This window comes from Lissotriton helveticus, chromosome 6 (assembly GCF_964261635.1).
Source record: "Lissotriton helveticus chromosome 6, aLisHel1.1, whole genome shotgun sequence".
Lineage (NCBI taxonomy): Eukaryota > Metazoa > Chordata > Amphibia > Caudata > Salamandridae > Lissotriton > Lissotriton helveticus.
In genome coordinates this window covers 1,382,605,330-1,382,622,601 of record NC_136067.1, presented here as the reverse complement: position 1 = coordinate 1,382,622,601, position 17,272 = coordinate 1,382,605,330, and the positions used below count along the sequence as shown (strand labels likewise).

General features: G+C 45.8%; 1 protein-coding gene across 3 annotated transcripts in view; it reads left to right on the top strand.

The window, feature by feature from the left end:
- AMD1 (adenosylmethionine decarboxylase 1) overlaps positions 1 to 17,272 on the top strand; it is a 137,608-nt gene that overhangs the window by 36,342 nt on the left and 83,994 nt on the right. For 2 of the 3 annotated variants that reach the window (XM_078649162.1, XM_078649163.1), the window contains one exon: positions 4,877 to 5,003. The exons of the other annotated variant lie outside the window; for it this stretch is intronic. In XM_078649162.1, the coding sequence (XP_078505288.1) occupies positions 4,877 to 5,003 (127 nt within the window). The remainder of the gene's footprint in view (positions 1 to 4,876; positions 5,004 to 17,272) is intronic. 3 annotated transcript variants of the gene reach the window in all.

Below are 17,272 nucleotides of genomic sequence, written 5' to 3'. Positions count from 1 at the left end.
ATGATTCTCGATCCTCGGGAACCAACGCTGATTTGTTACCTTTGCCTCAAATTGTAAAGCGCTCTGATATCCTTCGGGATCAAGTTCGCGCTATATAAAACTTTATAAATAAAATAGTGGGATGCGGGTGTATAGGGGAATAGGGTGGGAAGTTATTTAATTGCCTCAAATTGTAAAGCGCTCTGATATCCTTCGTGATCAAGTTCGCGCTATAGAAAACTTTATAAATAAATATCTTGGTCTACACCATGCAGTAGTCCTCAAGTTGAAACTAGATGCCTTTTGTCCAGAGAAGCTGCTAAAGTACCCACCCTGGTCTCCTTCTCCTTTGGTGGGAATCCTATTTCACAGCCTGTCCCACCACTGACATCTACCAGATCTACAACCAAGGTGCAGACCTTTGGGCTAAAAGATTTACATGTTGGCTGTACTGCTGTGGATCAGGTCGTAGACACCACAAAAACACAAAGGCAGGGTAGATTTAGATTTGATTATATATTCTCCCACCACACATTCAGAGTCCAACTACCCGGAGTTTTCCTGTAGATGAGGTATCTATCTGCAAGTATCCCAAACGTATGCAAGAAAACTAAAAACTGCTCTCATTCTTGATGAAGAAACGTTGACCATTTTTGACATCACTAAAAACGCCAACTGAGCTCCTAGTTCTTTTTCCAAATATAATGTACCTTACTAAGGAAACTTTACTTTTGCTGAGTGGAAAAATAATTTATAGTGAAAATAAATCTTAGCAGCACCTTGTGCCTTTTAGATGTCACTATGGATACCCTGGTGTTAGCAGGTCCTGAACAGCATACTTTCATTTTCATCTTGAAAATTCACACGTGCACATTTGTAGAAGCACAGTTGTACCTCATTTGAGCCAGTTGCCCTAGCACTGAAATCTTTCCTAGCACTTATAAAGCAGATGGCAATGGACAATATAATACTGTTATTTCTGAATCCAGCGGGAACCCAATCATACTGAACCACACTAGTAGCGCCAGGAGTAACATTTGGGCATTGGGAGAAGTGGTCAACGTGACAACTTCTCTCCGATGCAGAAAATTAGATAACTTCCCTTTAACCTCTCAGAACCATGAACATGGGAAATGAACCAATTCCTGTTTTAATTATTTTCAGTGTGGAAGGCCAGCCATAGGTTTAGTTGTGACCAAATAAAACAAAATGGCATGACTATTAGCTCAGGTATGACAAGTGGGCACTGGAATGTCATATGAATACCGTGGAAGGTTTATGCAACCCTATGTTAATTCCATTGGATCAATTAAGATACCTAAATTGACAAGGATTTTAATTCCACCAGCTTAGGGACGTCTGCTGCTATTCCTTCAGGTAGCTGTGATGTCCACTGTACCATGCAAGAAATGGTAAATGTGTTTGACTAGGCAGTAAAGTAAAAGCAATTATACATGTTGGTGCAGAGCCGTAATGTAGCAGTATGACCTTTTAAGTAGTTTAGGGGCATTGGCAGAAGTCAGTCCACTGGATACTGAAATAGATTTAGTAATAAACTGGTATGTATGGTGGCTAGCTTTCTGCAATGTAGGAAATGTCCATCTTTTGTGTGATATATCCCATATTTTTGCCCAATATTTTACTAGCTTTAGGACTCTGCACTTTAATCCAGCTAACTAGTAGTAGTGCCTGTAACCCCCTTCTAAAATGGTCAAATTGATGGACTCCTAATTGACATACTTAACTTTGCTAGATCTCCCTAATATATGATTTAAAACTTTTCATGGCCTACAAGTTAAATGTCAATAGTGGACTGTACAGCCGATTATTACACATGCTACAGTGGTAGTGTAAACATGGCTTCTGGCTTACCATTGTAGTCTGATTGTAAAGATGTAAAAACTGTAGTACGATCTCTCAAAATAAACCAGTTCATAAAGTCAAAACTTCCATTTTCAATTTTCACCCCTAGTCTTACCTGTGTAGGCCTTGTGGGCCACCTGGCAGGGTGTATGGTATTTCAAGTGTCATGTAGAAATTCAATGTTGAGATGTCCTTTGTGATTAGTACCCAAATGCTATTTTCTTGTATAAGGCAGGTATAGCTGTTTGTTAAAAAAAATAGAGTACCGATTAAAATCCTAAAACTCTATCTTCTGGAATCTAGAAAAAGAAATGATTAATAATCCCATTTAATGGTGGTCCGATTTTTAATAACTATTAAGGAACATAGCTTATATAGTTACCCTTTACTGTCTGACCTGTCAGAATGCTGTTTAGCATAATCCGCTACCAGTTGTGCTTTTGGCTTTTTTCTACGTAGAACTTAAAAAAAATCATATTCCTGGTTCCCCTGATTGTAGTATTGGCATTTTGGAGTCACTTTGCTATGAAAGTTTACTGTTCTTTAATCTAGTTAAGGATTTTTATTGTTTTGCATTTACTTACTCACGTTTTCTACTGCATAAATACTTTACACATTACTGTAAGTTTCTGCTCTGTCCTGTTGCTGCTGGTTGTAGAGCTCTGGTAGTGACTTAGCAGGTTCATCCTGACCTGGGTTGTGATTATTCCTTGAGGTGGGTAATCGCCTACAACAATTAATAATCTAATTGCTTGCACACAAGTTAACTGGTAAGCATAGCATATGCCTCTAAGGTTAGGCTTGGCAGCCTAATAAAAGACAAACACTTGTGCCCCATGTAAGTCTTGAAAGACAAAGGGCATGACCTGTAACATGGAATTTTAAATACTGTTTTGGCACATCAGTCATCCTTTTGAACCAATAAATGTTAGTGGCTCAGCTGTCAGTAAGGATTCGAAAAAGGTAGCGATTTACTCCTGCCACTGAGAGCTGGGTAACTATTGCCAAAGGTGCCATATTTGGCTTTCAGCTGGCACCCTGTAGTTGTCTACTGTATAGAGACCTACTATTCATAATCGTGCTTTCTTTAGATGACAAATGCATGAAAGTTATTCGGTTTGAATGTTTGTCTCCCTATGTAATGAAAGCAATTCCTACCCATTTTTGAGGGAATTAATTATGCCAAGTCATGAAGGCAAACTATTTCAAAGCCAAAGCAACAAACAAGCCCAACCGCTCTCACTGTGTGATAAGATATGGTCCTACCAGTAGAGAAATTCTGAATATGGTATTTTATAAGGCTTCCTAATAGTATCACCTTTGAGTCCAAAGTACTCGAGCAGCCACCAAAATGTTGATGTGGTACCCACCTGGGCATAGTTTTCCCTGAAACCTCATGAGACTACATTTGAAACCAAATTCACAGCTGCTTTTTTTGTAGGCTGAAGGACTCAGTGGTTGGTTGTCTGGATAAGTCAGTGACGGCAGAGTTGGCCAAACGCAACAAATACCCTGCTTCCCCCTCAATTTGGCTTACTCTAGATACCAATTTACTCCAGTTTTTACAACCATTTATATTGCGTCAGTTGTGTCCTGAACTATTCCTTTTGTAAATCACCTTCTTGGGACCCCTAATTTGTATACAAGCAGAAAGGAAAACCCACTCCCTGTGTAGTCTGTTACATAACTATGCTTTAATATTTCTGGGTTTTTAGTTTCTTTTTTTCTGTGCTCACTTGCATTAAAGGTGGAGTTTGCCTTAGTGAGCCACTTCTCTACCCCAAGGTATTAGACTTTTTCCCATACTATTTTTGGTGTAACTGAATTGAGCCTGTAAGAACCTTTGTGGAAATGTGCAATCAACAGTTGGCCAAGTATACTCTATTCCAATGAAAACATTTGCAGTTATTGAACTTGCGTGGGTTGCAACATTTTATTTGACGAGTGCGTTTTGTTCTCTGCTAGTTGATTGCCTAAGGCTACATAAGGATTAATGGTGCGCAAACTTACTTTATGGACTTCTTTAAGGTTGAACCTGACTATCCATCCCGCCACTCAAGCCTTGATCTTCTGCTCCTAATGCTGCATGTGCCTGTTTTCGAGTTCCTCCATTCCCTCATTGATTCCCCACATAAGCAGAAGTCCTACCTCGTGACTTCGATGCTATCAAAGGGAAGCATCAGTTTTAGTGCTTCTAGACTGGTCATTCTTTTGACGCCATTGATCATGTATTATTGATAGTACTAATGTACCAAAGGTTGAGCTGGTGTGCCCTAGAATTCTTTTCATGCATTCAAGGCGAGAAAGGCCAGTTACAGTGCCTTAAATTCGAAGGTTCAACTGGGTGGTTCTGTGACTGGACCCTGCATATGAACGACAAGTGCTTGTGGAAAACATACTAACACATGGTGCATCTTCATAGCTGCCCTTTGGTTTTCTCCTTTATCTCCTGCGGATAACGATAAGCTATGCTCCAGCAATCGGTTGTGCACCCTCTGCCCACTAGCCAAGTTCTCTCATGGCACATCCTGGGACATATGCTGAAAAAAGCACATAAAGACTTTGGGTCACAGGTAGCCTACCCCTAGCTTTTGAACATCACTGATTTAGGGCTACTCTTCACGCTCATAATCTGCCCCAATCCTTGGTGTTCACCTTCAACAAGCCAAGAATCTTCTCTATGGAAGTTACTATAGTACCTCTGGCAAATTGCCGGTAAACTATTTTCAGATATCCTTCAATAAGTGAGCAATATTCAAATCATGTGGCCATGTTTATTAGCTGGGCAAGAAAATGGGGGGCTGTTGAGGTGACGGCCTGATGTGTGAATTTAGAACGGAGATTAAGTACCAAAAGGGCTTATCGGGGTTTACTTATATGTATTAATTTCTGCGTTCAGTGTTGAACACAATGAAGACATTCATCAAAGTGTACAATTACACACTGCAATACTTTAACGTTAAGTTTCTGAACGTATGCATTTGTTTTTGCATATTCTGTACTGTATTTTAATATTTACCTGTTTTGTTTGCAGTGAGAGTAGCATGTTTGTCTCCAAGAGACGTTTCATTTTGAAGACATGTGGTACCACCCTCTTACTGCAAGCACTGGTCCCTTTGTTAGAGCTCGCTAGGGAGTACTGTGGTTTCGATGGCATACAGGTAGGTTATGCACATGAATCTGCACCTTTTAATCTAATTAATTATTGGCGGAAGTCTTAAGTGCATTGTCCTTTTTCTATTGCTGTACCTGAATAAAAGCTGAAAATTCAGGGTTCTTATTTGTTTCCTTCATTCTTCTGTTGATCTGATATACCGGTACTATTTAGTAACACATTCTAACTTGAATACATGTAAATGCCTTTCCAGCCGCAATGTACCACAAAAATATCAATACAAATTTGTTGTAAAAATTGAAAATTGCTAAAATGTTTTGTTTTTTGCATGAAATTATGTAAAGTGCCAAAGAACTGGCAAAATAATCAATTGCCATGATTCTTTTTTAGCAAGTTTTTGATACTGTTTCTATCGCGACCTTCAGAGATTAGCACTAGTTGCTGATTCTCAAGGCTCTCTGCAGTTGTCATGCTCAAAAATAGTTGAAAGTGTATATCAAAGTAAGTCTTTAAGAACGACATTCCCAATTTGTGCATTTTTTAATAAATCTTTTTATTAAACATTCATCGACATGTGACATATAATACGGAGGAATCACTTGCATCATATTCAGAGGCAAAAGGAAAAAACAGTTAACACCTTTTGTGCCAGAGCGTCATGAGTACGGACTATGGGCTAGAGGGGTCGTCTATATCTGTTAAGCAGAGGGCTGCAGATATGGCCCCGGTAAGAGTTCCATGGGTCCCATATTTCAGACCACTTCCTGGGGCATCCTCGGGCAGTGTAAACTGTCTTTTTCCTATGCATACACCAGTCATGGTCTTCCTTCCAAGCCTTCACTCCTGGTGGCCTCACCGCCCCCCCACCGTTGCGCAATGTTTCTTTGCCAGCATAAGCCCCAGTGTGACCCACTGTGTATGGTAGTTATTTAGGTCCGTGGGTTCCCATAAGTTTAGGAGGCATCTACGTGCTTCGGGATGGATGATAACAGAGCAATTCGCTTAGTATTGCATGAATATTACGCCAGTATGCCTGTATGTATTCACACTCCCAAAGGATGTGGAGGAATGTTCCTTCCTGACCACATTGTCTCCTGCAATCTCCACCGTCTACTCTACCCATACGTACCAGACTGGGCCCAGTGATGTAAACTCTATGGAGGATTTTGAGTTGAATTTGTCGGAGTCTGGCCGAAATTGCTACTACTCTTGGTGAGGACACCGCTTCTTGCCAATCCTCATCATCCAACTCCATTCCATCTCTCGCCCATTTCACACATAGTAGCCCATGGAGGTCTGCCATATTGTTGATTAGTTTTTTGTCAGTGTCAGATGTTTTTTTCAGGCAGGTGTCCGTCCAATAATCTATCTTCCAGCGGCGAGGGTTCTGGAGGGGGAAGAGCCATCTGGGAAGTGGGAAGCCAGTGCGTGTCAGATTTGCGCGTACTGAAAGTGGTCCGCGGCGGCCAGCTGGTGGTGTTGCTGCAAGGAAGCAAAGGTTTTCATTTTACCCTTTTCCCACATGTCTCTGACCTGGGATAGCCCAATGAGGTCCCATTTGTCCATAAGTTGCCTAATAATTCAGAGTCCCACAATGGGGTTGCTAGAGTCAGCTTTCGCTCCCAGCTGAGCTTTATTTGCGGCTTGCCAGACACGAGCCGAGTGATCAGTCGGTCTACCCCCCCCCCTCATTTCTCCCCCCTCGTTGTACCAATTTAGTGTGAGCTTGGTCAATGCTATGCGGGGTTTCCAATCTCACAACAGATTCTTCTGCAGGCCCTCTATCTCTCTGTAGTACTGTGCCGGGACAGGGTCCACGGTATTCTGTAAGACGTAGAGGCAACAGGGCAGCGACATCATCTTAAAGAGGGGCGCTTTGCCCAACAATGAGGGGGAGAGCTTTCCAGCTGGCTGTGTCACGCTTTAGTCTCTGCAGCGGTGGTAGGTTTTTGGTATAGCGGAGTTTGGAGTCCAACGTAGATACCCAGATATTTGAAGCCCACAGTGTTAATTTGGATTGGGCAGCCTCTCTGGAGGGAGGGTGGTAAGCCTTTGATGATATATATGAGGGACTTAGACCAGTTAATGGAGAAACCAGAATACCTACCAAAGAGCTCTATAATGTCTAGGACACACACCAATGACTTCTTCGGAGAGGCCAGGAACAGAAGGATATCAGCGTACAAGGAGATACGGTTTTCCCAGTCTGGAGACCAGCACAGACCTCATATCCCTAGATCCTGGTGAATCCAGGCCGCAAGTGGTTCACTGGCGAGGGCGAACAGGAGGGGGGAAAGGGGGCAGCCCTGTCGGGTACCAGACTTAAAGTGAATTTGACTGATTTCTTGTTGACTACAACTTGCGCTTGGGGTTTCGAGTATAGAATCCGTACCCACTGAATGAATTGCGGGCCAAACCCCAGCTTCGCAAGTACAGTGAAGAGATCAGGCCATTCGATAGTCATATGCCATGGTTGCATCAAGTGAAACAACCACTGCATCCTCTTGGATTGTATCAATTCTTCCTAGCACTTCATGCAGTCTGCGTAGGTTCAGTGCCGTATTGCGGTGTGGCATAAAGCCGGATTGGTCAGGATGGACTAAGTTTCCAATTACTTTGACCAAGCGAGTTGCCAGGAGTTTGGCCAGGATTTTGGGTTCTGCGTTGAGTAATGATATCCGCCTATACGAGGCATCGTCTGTTTTGGGTTTACCCTCCTTGTGAATAGTGACTAATGTGGCTCTGATCTTGCGGCAGAGTCCGTAACTATGCTCTCCTCGAACATGGCCTTCCGGTACGGGGCTAGTTTGTCGGGCTGCAGCTTTTAGAGTTCAATAGGCAGACCATTTGGGCCTACGGCCTTGCTTAAGCACAGTGATCTAATAGCTTGCGCGATTTCTTCATTAGTTAATGCACTGTCTAAGAAGTGCCAATCTTCCTCCGACAAGACTGGGAGCGCAATGTTCCATAATAGTTCATGGGAATCCTCTTCGGAGTATAGCGCACTTGTATACTTATACTACCTCATAGTGCGTGGCAAAGTGATTCGCGATTCCTTGAGGGTCCGTGGTAATTGTGGTATCTGCACCTACCAGTGTCTGCACCAACCGTCTTGCCCTCTCTTTTTTGTCGAGCCAGACTATCTGCTTACCAGCTTTGTCCCCTTGGTCGTATATTCTGCCCAACTTTGCCCAACCTCGGGCTTTGGCCCGGTCTGTAGCCAGCGCTTTGTACTCCTGCTTGAGTTGCAAAGTGTGTAGTTTCTCCCGCGTTACCCCAGTCTCCAGGTCCCCTTCAAGTCTAACTATTTCTGCCTCCGTTGCTGCAACCTTTCTGTCTTTCTTTCTTCGAGCCAGCGATAAGCGACAGTGCTTGTCCCCGAATTACTGACTTTAATGCTTCCCATAGGATTTGGGGAGATTTTACTGGGCCCTCATTCTCTTGGAACTAGTAGTCTATGGCTTTTAATATTGCTTTCTGGATTCCCGGGGCTCGAAGATACCATGGATTTATTGGGGCAACCCTCCCCACTTGAGTTTGGCCGAGGACTACGTGAACCCACACCGGGGAGTGGTCCGAGATTCCCCTTGCTAAGTGTTTGACTTTGCAGATGTGAGTTGCTTGAGATGCCGGTATCGGGATGTAATCCATGCGGGAGAGACTGTGGTGAGCTCCGGAGTGAAAAGTATGTTGGATTGACTGAGTGCTGCAACCTCCACCCATCAACCAGTCCATCGAGAAAGTCAGGCAGCCACCTGTTAGAGGAACCAAGTTCACGTGGAGGGTGTCTATCTAAAGTGCCCGAAGCCACAGAGTTGAAATCCCCCCCCCCCCCCCCCCCGACCACCAGGAGACACTCTGGAGAGGAGAGTGCCCAAATCCGTAAATGTAGTATGTTGGAGACCAGTTGGTACATAAACCGACAGGAGTGTGAGCGTGTAACCCTCCCAAGCACCTGTAACTCCTACATATCTGCCTCTGTCCATCCGGGTTGAGCTCAAAGCTAAAGGGAAGGAAGTTTTCACCATTATGCCTACTCCGTGAACTAGTCGTGAACCCTGCATGTGCTATCAAGTGGTATCCCCATATATTGATTGCCTTACAGGAGTTGCCCACGAGATGCGTCTCCTGGAGCAGAATAACATCTGGGGCGTGGTGCTTGATTATTGCAATACAATACTACGCTTGATTTTGTCCCCAAGTCCATTAACATTCCAGCTCAGTAGTTTAATGCCTTGGTCCCATTGTGTACTCATTGGGGTCATAGTAAAGTCAGTGTTCTTCTGCGTGATTGTCAGCTTTTACCATCGATGCATCTTGAATAACATAAAACAATAACAACCCCACCCATCTCCCCTGACCCCAATCCCCCTTTCTCCCCCCTGTCATTGAGAAAAACAATAAAGGAAGACCTGTTACTGTCCCTTCCGGCAGCCCTGCTGCGTATGCTCCGAACTACCTACATCCCCAACTAGCAGAACACCTTTCGCCCCTATGAACTTGTAAACTGTTACAGGGGTTGTGGGATGACACCACCTACAGCCTAACTCAGCCCCCATTAGGAAAGAGGCATTCTTACATAGTATTGGTCCCGCAGTGTCTAAAGTACCTGGTGGCAGCTACACCCCAAGGAAGCACAGGTGATTATATATTAGAGTGTTAAGAGTCTCAGGGTCCATTCTCTGATGGAAGGAGTTTAGTCTCTGCTGGTCATAGAGGTCGCTGGGCTCATGGATCTCGATTGCCAGGATCTCAGGCTTCTCTTGTCGGGTTGTGCTACGCTGTCCTGGGAGCTCAGCAGACTAACACGGGAATTGAGCACACGCTTCACTCAGTCGAAGGTACGGCATTCCTGTTGGACCTTGAGGGTAAAGTTCAGAAAGAACCGGATGGTGGCATTCTCGTATCCGAGGCCCCATGTATGCGTGCTGCTTGTAGTATTGCATCCCGATCTCTATAGTTGAGGATTTTAGCAATGATAGTCCTTGGGGCTGTCCCCGGTTTTGGTGAGGGGATTGGGGCCCTGTGTGACAGCTCCACTGTGAAGAAGGCAGAGAGTCTTTTAGGTTAGAGATGGTTTAGTATTAGATCTTCGAGGAAGAGATCCACACTTTGCCCCTTCAGGGACCCCTCCCACTCGGATGTTGCTGCGACGGGCCAGCCCCTCCTGGTCCTCCAATTTAGTGCAACCTGATTATGCTTCTGGGTAAAATGTTGGACTTTTTCTTCCAGCGAATGAGATTGATGTTGTAGCTCAGTGACAATTATCTCAGTTTGCATGATGCGTTCCGTTATGTTCATGTCGGCCCTGAGTAAATTCATTTCAATAGACACTTTGTCCTTCTTTGATTCAAGCGTGGCATCCAAGACCTGGATTGCTGTCATTGTAGAGCTTAACGAGGGCTGTCGCCTGCCGGATCACCCGCTGCCACCTCATCCGGAGTGGACTGCTTCGGGATTGCGTATTTGTCCAGTTTGTTGGACTGCATGGGAGGACCTCCCTTAGGCTTCATATTGGCGGGAGGGGGCAGCGCCCGGGGTGCCGATCGCCACTTGTCAACTCTTGTTCTTTGCGTTGCAGCTACACCTCGATCAGGAGCTCAGGATGGCTATCAGTATCCGCACAGTAGGAGATAAAGTATAATCTGATAGACTACTAGCTGCAGATTCCTTAACGTAGAATTAACCCCAGGCGTGATACTGGATTCGGAAAATCTTTAGTTTCCTAGCATCTCTGCGTGCTGGGGGGGCGGTACTGCGTGACTCCGCCCTGACGTCGTCCGCGGGCGTGATGTCCGCGAGGTCAATTAAGCCACACCCCGGCGCACTGACATCAGTTTTTGTTTTCCCTTTTCCGCGTGCAACGCGGATCCGGTTTGTGCTCTGGGCCTCTTTTTGCGTAGTGATTTGTGGGAACAGTGTGCGGATACCTTCGGGCTTTGAAATGTGTTCGTTTTGTGGGCGCCTGATGTCGGCAACTGACCTTCATCTCATTTTAATGTGGTGTTTGGGGGAAGATCACGGCTCCACTGACTGCGAGGCGTGCCAACAGTTGAAGCCGAAGTCGCGGCGGGAGCGCCAGATAACTTCTCTCAGCTCACATGTCCAGGTCGGCTTTGTCACCTCGATCAGCTTCTGCAGAAGGTTTTCGAAGCAGCCGTCATAGTAGTCGCCCTTTTCTGTGCTGCAAGAGCTGCTGGGAAAAAGATTTTCCGGATCCATTCTCGCGCCTGGGGATAATTCTACGTTAAAGAATCTGCGGCTAGAATAGTCTACTAGATATATCGTTACCGAAGGTAAGTAACTAGTACGTCTTCACCGTATGCTGGATCCCCCCCCCTTGCGCACCGCGGTCACTCAGGCCATTTGTGGCCCTTCAGGTGCACCTAGGCCCAGTAGTTGTTGAAGAGGGGTCTTCGGATGCTAGCTGCGTCTCGGCTCCTCCAAAGCGTCTGGTCAAACGTCAGGCACATACGGCTCACGGGCCTATTGGCGTCTAGTGACTGCAATTCTGTTGCACAGTTTTGTGGGAGGCATACATTTTGGGCATCTGGCGCCAGGCAAAATGTACATACACTGCATAGGTCTTGGGTAGGCCCTGGGCGAAGCTGCCTCGAGGGAGGGGGGGGGGGGGGCGGCAGCACTCTCCATATCCCGATCTCAGCCGCAGGTCTGCACCTAAGCATCAGGCCCCTGCTTGAATCCCAGCCGAACAGGAGGAAGCTGTTGGCAGATGAGGAGCAGGTCTCAGTGTCCCGATTCCGCTGAAATGCCGCCAGTTGATACTGGCAGCGTGCCTCACGCCAGCCCTCGGTGGCGGCTGGGGTGTAGAGCGTACCAGGGATTTGTCTCAACTGCCAGGAGGGGGTACAGTCCTAACACGGCGGCTCTTGATCGGCAAGGCGCGCACATGAGCCTGGGCACCACCGCAGGATGTTTCTCAGAGTGAGCCAGGACAAAGCAGGGCTTCGGCCCTGGAATTCACAACACCACTAGCAGAGGTGTTCCACAGATAATGCCGTGCCAGTAGCCTAGACTATGACTGATATTAGGCGGATATTAAGGGGCTTTAGCTGCGGCATCGACGGAGCTCCTTACTTAAACTGCCATTTTCGTCTTCTCCAGGACCCCCCCCCTTGTGCATTGTATCTGTCTGTTAGCTTGAATGAGCGGCCTTCATTAGTGCACAATATTTACTCTGCACAGACTGTCTTGATTTGCTTTTGCAGTGTTATACTTCAAGTCTTCCTTTGGCACAGAAGGGCCCTCTGAGACATTATGCTTTTATATCATTGTTGTCAGAGGTTTAAGTCTAGCGGATATTTGGAATCTGAATTCCCAGTCTGTAGCCTACATTTACCCATTAAGCCACACAATCGCCCAAAGAAATGAGAATGAATGCCTCACACGTCTAGTAGGGTTCAGACTTTCTGTAGCACACCTGGGCTATATTCCCCCAAAAGTTCTATATAGACTCTTAAAAAGAAAACGTCTGCCCTACATTAGCCATACTTCAACTCTGCATACTGCATAACTGTATTGCCTGGTTGTCCCATATCAAACGGGTTAGTCACATTTTCGAAATCTGAGTGGAAGGTTATCTTGTGAGATCGTAGATAAACCTCCAAAGCAGCTATCTCGCATGTGACGTAAATTCCTTTGAAGAAACAAACTACGAAGTAGTCCACTGCCCTCTTCTGCAAGTTCTCTTTTTAGTTAACTTTGAGATTTTGAAGCTCATAGCTTCTCTTGAATGCTTTTTCTTAGGTGCTAGGCTTTTTGTAGATTTGTGCACGTATTCTTGGATCCAAGATCCTATCTGAGGCTCCAGGCTGGAATTTCAAAGGCCCATGAGTGGTACCACATTTTGAAGGATCTCTGCCACTAAACAAAGTATCTGGACCAACCAAGAAAGCTAAAGAATGGATTGTGTGAAGTAGTCTGTCCCACTAGTGTTTTGGCTCTGGCGCCATTTCAGATTCTTATGGACTGATAAGAGATCTCCTTCAACTGTTATCTCGTGCTCTGAAATCAGTCATGGTTGATTCAGCAATATTGGTGTTGGTCTGTATAGAATAGGGACGGACCCTGAGGGGGAATCCAAATTCACTGCATCAAGACTAGGGAATATGGGAAACCCATTGGGTTTTTAAAGAACCCTCACCCACCAACCTAGTTGGTGGCATGCTTCATCAAATGGTTCCCACCTAGGGTGCAGAGTGCATCCCAGGTGTGCTTTGACGCTTGAATACAGCAGAGCTGGCGGTTTTTTGAGATAGACGTGAGTTCAGTGTGATGTTTTTTTTTTTGTAGAGTTTTATATAGCGCGAACTAGACCCGAACCGAATCAGGTATCAGAGCGCTTTACATAGTACAAGTTACGTTTTTACATGAGGACACACTTTCATTTTTAGGCACGGGGAGATTAAGTTGCCCAGAATCACAGGAGGTTTTGGCGTCGTTACCGAGACCCAAACCCAGATTCCGAGGTCGAGCGCCTTAGCCGTTAGGCCAACTCCTCTCCCCAATTTAAAATTGTTTCTAGGATCCTCCTTCAAGCCTGAAGTATTATTGTTGAGGTCCTGGGACAAGATTAAAAAGAGAAAAGAGGCAGATATTATTAGGACTGAATTGGTCTAGAATATCCTTGTGGTGGTCTACACGTTTCAGCCCTAGCACCGTAAGTTGATAGGCTTTCTTCAGGACCAGGACGTGGTTTGATCTCTGGGATCCCGCGTCGCAGGACCACAATAGGTACCCACGCGGGCTGCCAACCTTGATGCATGTGACTACAGGTCCCGCCCCCTCTAGGATCCATGCTGCTAATGAGCAGTTGCGCTGATATACAGCGCTTATGTGAAAGTATAGGATCACCCCCACGTTCACAGTACACCTCAGCGTGTACTGATCTTGCGTGGCTTTTTTTTTTTTTTTTTTTTAACCTCAAACCACTTCCTGGTCCTGAAGAAAGCCTATGCAGTGAATTTGGATTCCCCCTCCGGGTCGGTCCCTATTGTTTTGTATTGTTTTCTGCGAAGAGGACGTACCCCCTTTTTTTCTCGTTGTTCGTTTATGCTAGTTGGTCTATATAGAACATACAAAGGAAGTATATTGCATCCGTGCATGGGGCAGTCTGCGACTGGGATGTGTTTTTGGAACCTCCATTGGTCCACTGAGAGCTGGACAAGAAGCTGTCAACAATTCATCTGCCTGTAGAACAAAATTATAAAGAAGACATTCTAAACATGGTGCTGAATAAAGTGTTGAACAGGGTAAGGACATGATTGAGTTTTGGGGCTGTCTATTAGCCACATCGGGAAACAAGTTACTTCGGCTTCATGTACTAGTTTCCAGAACCTTTGTGTTCGAGGCATATGAGCTGCAGATTGTACATTTAGCAATCTATCGCCACCTGGTGTTGGGCTCGGATGATTGCAGGTTGTTGTCTTCTTGGAAGACGTCTTTGTAGTCACGAGATAGGTGACTCCTCCCTTGGACAATACTGCGCATGGTCATCGACTCCATCCTCAGATTGTTTTTTTCCGCCACTGGGTTCGGATGAAAGTTTTCCGCTCCAGCTAGAAAAGACTTTTCGGCATTTTCGAAGCGTGAAACTTTAGACAAACCACTTTCGACATCGAAGACACTTTTCGACATCACCAGCTACATCCCGGTGCGTCGACGCGGGCCGTTGGGCCTATCTGTGCCGCACTGCCTACGCCTCATGGACAGAACTCCATTCAAGAGATGCCCGATATGTCGAGCAAAATTCCCTCATAGCGACCATCACGAGGTTTGCAACCTGTCTCTCGCCATAAGACGACGAGTCGACCTGCACAGGCTGTGCCTCCTTCCGATTTGAAAAAGACCATTCGGGATCGGAGGGCCCGTCGACACGAGATGAGATCAGCGCCAGCACCGGAGGCCATCTTTGAGGAGGAGATCGTCGAAGAAGACGTCTCCGAGGACGAGAACCCACTCGAAGATATCTCCGAGGACGAGGCTCCACTCGTCGCCGAGGAAGACTCGCCTGATCTCCAGATCATATCGGGAGCAGAGGACTCGGACGATTCGATTCCACCTCGACAACCCGTGAGTACCTCTGCCCCATCACAACAGACACTGCCCAAACCAAAGGCAACGGTCAGCACTCCGCCCATGGGGCCCAGTCGAGACCGAAATTTACCCTCCAACGCCCCGCCTTCCGGCTCGGCTCAGAGGAGAAAGACTACGCCTTCCGGGGCCTCGGCACCGAAAAAACCACATGTGCCAATTCCACCTCCTCTATTGGCACCGAAACATCCTTCGGCACCGAAGCTAACACACCCTTCGGCGCCCAAAGACTCTTCGGCACCAAAACCTAAACAGGCATTGGTGCCAAAACCAAAAACAGTAACGGAACCGAAAGCTTCGACTCCGAAACCATCCGGCTCCAAAAACAAAGACGAGAAGATAGACTCCGGCGCAACAGGCCCAACAAAACCTGTCTCCACGCCGAAATCTTCGATAATGGTACCAAAGACCACAAGGCCTGATACACACAAGCCTAAATCACCTTCGGCACCGAAGAAATTGCCACAGGACTCTAACTCCTCCTAAGGCAAAAAACACTAAAGAACCACTATCGACACCGAAGAAATCGGCGCCGAATAGGATTATACAAGAGGAAGAACTATTTAGACCATATCCAAAGCAGAAAAAGGTCTATATCAATCCAAAAACTGGACATGTGGAAGCAATTCCACACAAAAAGAGACCAGCAGACACACCACTTCCAACTGTGGTTCCTGCCAATAAGGATTGTGCAACATCTCCAATGCACCCTTCCTCTCCTTCACCTTCTTCCTCTCCTATCACTCCATATATTGAGCCTATAACTTCTCCTGCTCAATCTCCTGCATCATCACACCGACGAAGAGTATGACTTAGGTGGGGGGGATGATGTACCAGAGACGCATACATACCCCTTAGATGAGGATGAAGATGTCAACCCAGAATATACCAAGGAAGATGATGCATATAATTTCCAACCAAATAACGCATCAGACATCCCTGATCCTCAGTCTTACCCAACAAAACCTTCCCCTCCAGAGGATAGTATTGGGTTCAATCATCTACTAAACAGAGCTGCACTTTACCACGGAGTTCCAATGCACTCTGATGCCATTGAGGAGGATTTGTTATTAGACACTTTTGAGCAGTCACAAAGATCTACTCAAATACTACCTATGATCAAAGGGGTCATTAAACATGCTCCAGAGATTTTTAAAGATCCAGTAAGGTGTAGGGTACTAAATCCAAGAATAGAGAAAGTATAGACCAGCACCAGCAGATCCTATCTACATTAAGGGACATCTACCATTGGACTTTAGTAGTGTCAAATGCACGTACAAGAGCCAATTCCCAGACTTCTGGTGACACACCCCCGCCTGACAAAGAATCAAAAATCATTGATGCATCAGGGAAACTGATTGCTGCACAAGCAACAAACATATGGCGCATAGCAAACACACAAGCCTTACTCTCACGCTACAATAGGGCTCACTACGACCAACTAGAAAAGTTAATGGAACATCTACCAGATCAATACAAAGATCAGGCAGCAGAGCTCTTACAGGAAGGCAAACTAATATCTAATGCCTCCATTAAATGCGCACTAGATGTAGCTGACACAGCATCTAGGGCAGTTAACACCAGTGTTATCCTCAGACGTCATGCATGGTTACGCATTTCTGGTTTCAAACCAGAGGTACAAACTACCATACTCAACCAGCCCTTCAATCGGAACCAGTTGTTCGGGCCTGAGGTAGATAATACACTGGAAAAAATGAAAAAGGACACAGACACTGCTAAGTCTATGGGTGCATTACAATCTACCCAGACTAGAGGTTCTTTTTGTTGCTCCTCTTATAGAGGAGGCTCCAGGCAGACCGGCGCAGATAATGCGTCATCTTTTAAAACACATACACAAACCCCCTCTAATAAGGGTTACTTTAGAGGAGGGTACAGAGGCAACAACAATAAGGGAAGAGGTAGAGGTAACCACAACAACCGCTCCTCTTCCACTCCCAAACAGTGACTTCCCTCTGCCTCCCCTACAACATTCCACCCCTGTAGGGGGCAGATTATCACAGTTCCTACCTGTCTGGGATTCCATCACAACAGACAGGTGGGTAAGACAAATTATCCAACATGGCTACTGCCTAGAACTCACAGCAACCCCCCCAAACATACCACCCAGGCAGCGTCCAATGTCCACAGAACACAACACTGCTTCAACAGGAAGTTCTAGCACTTCTACAAAAAGTTGCTATT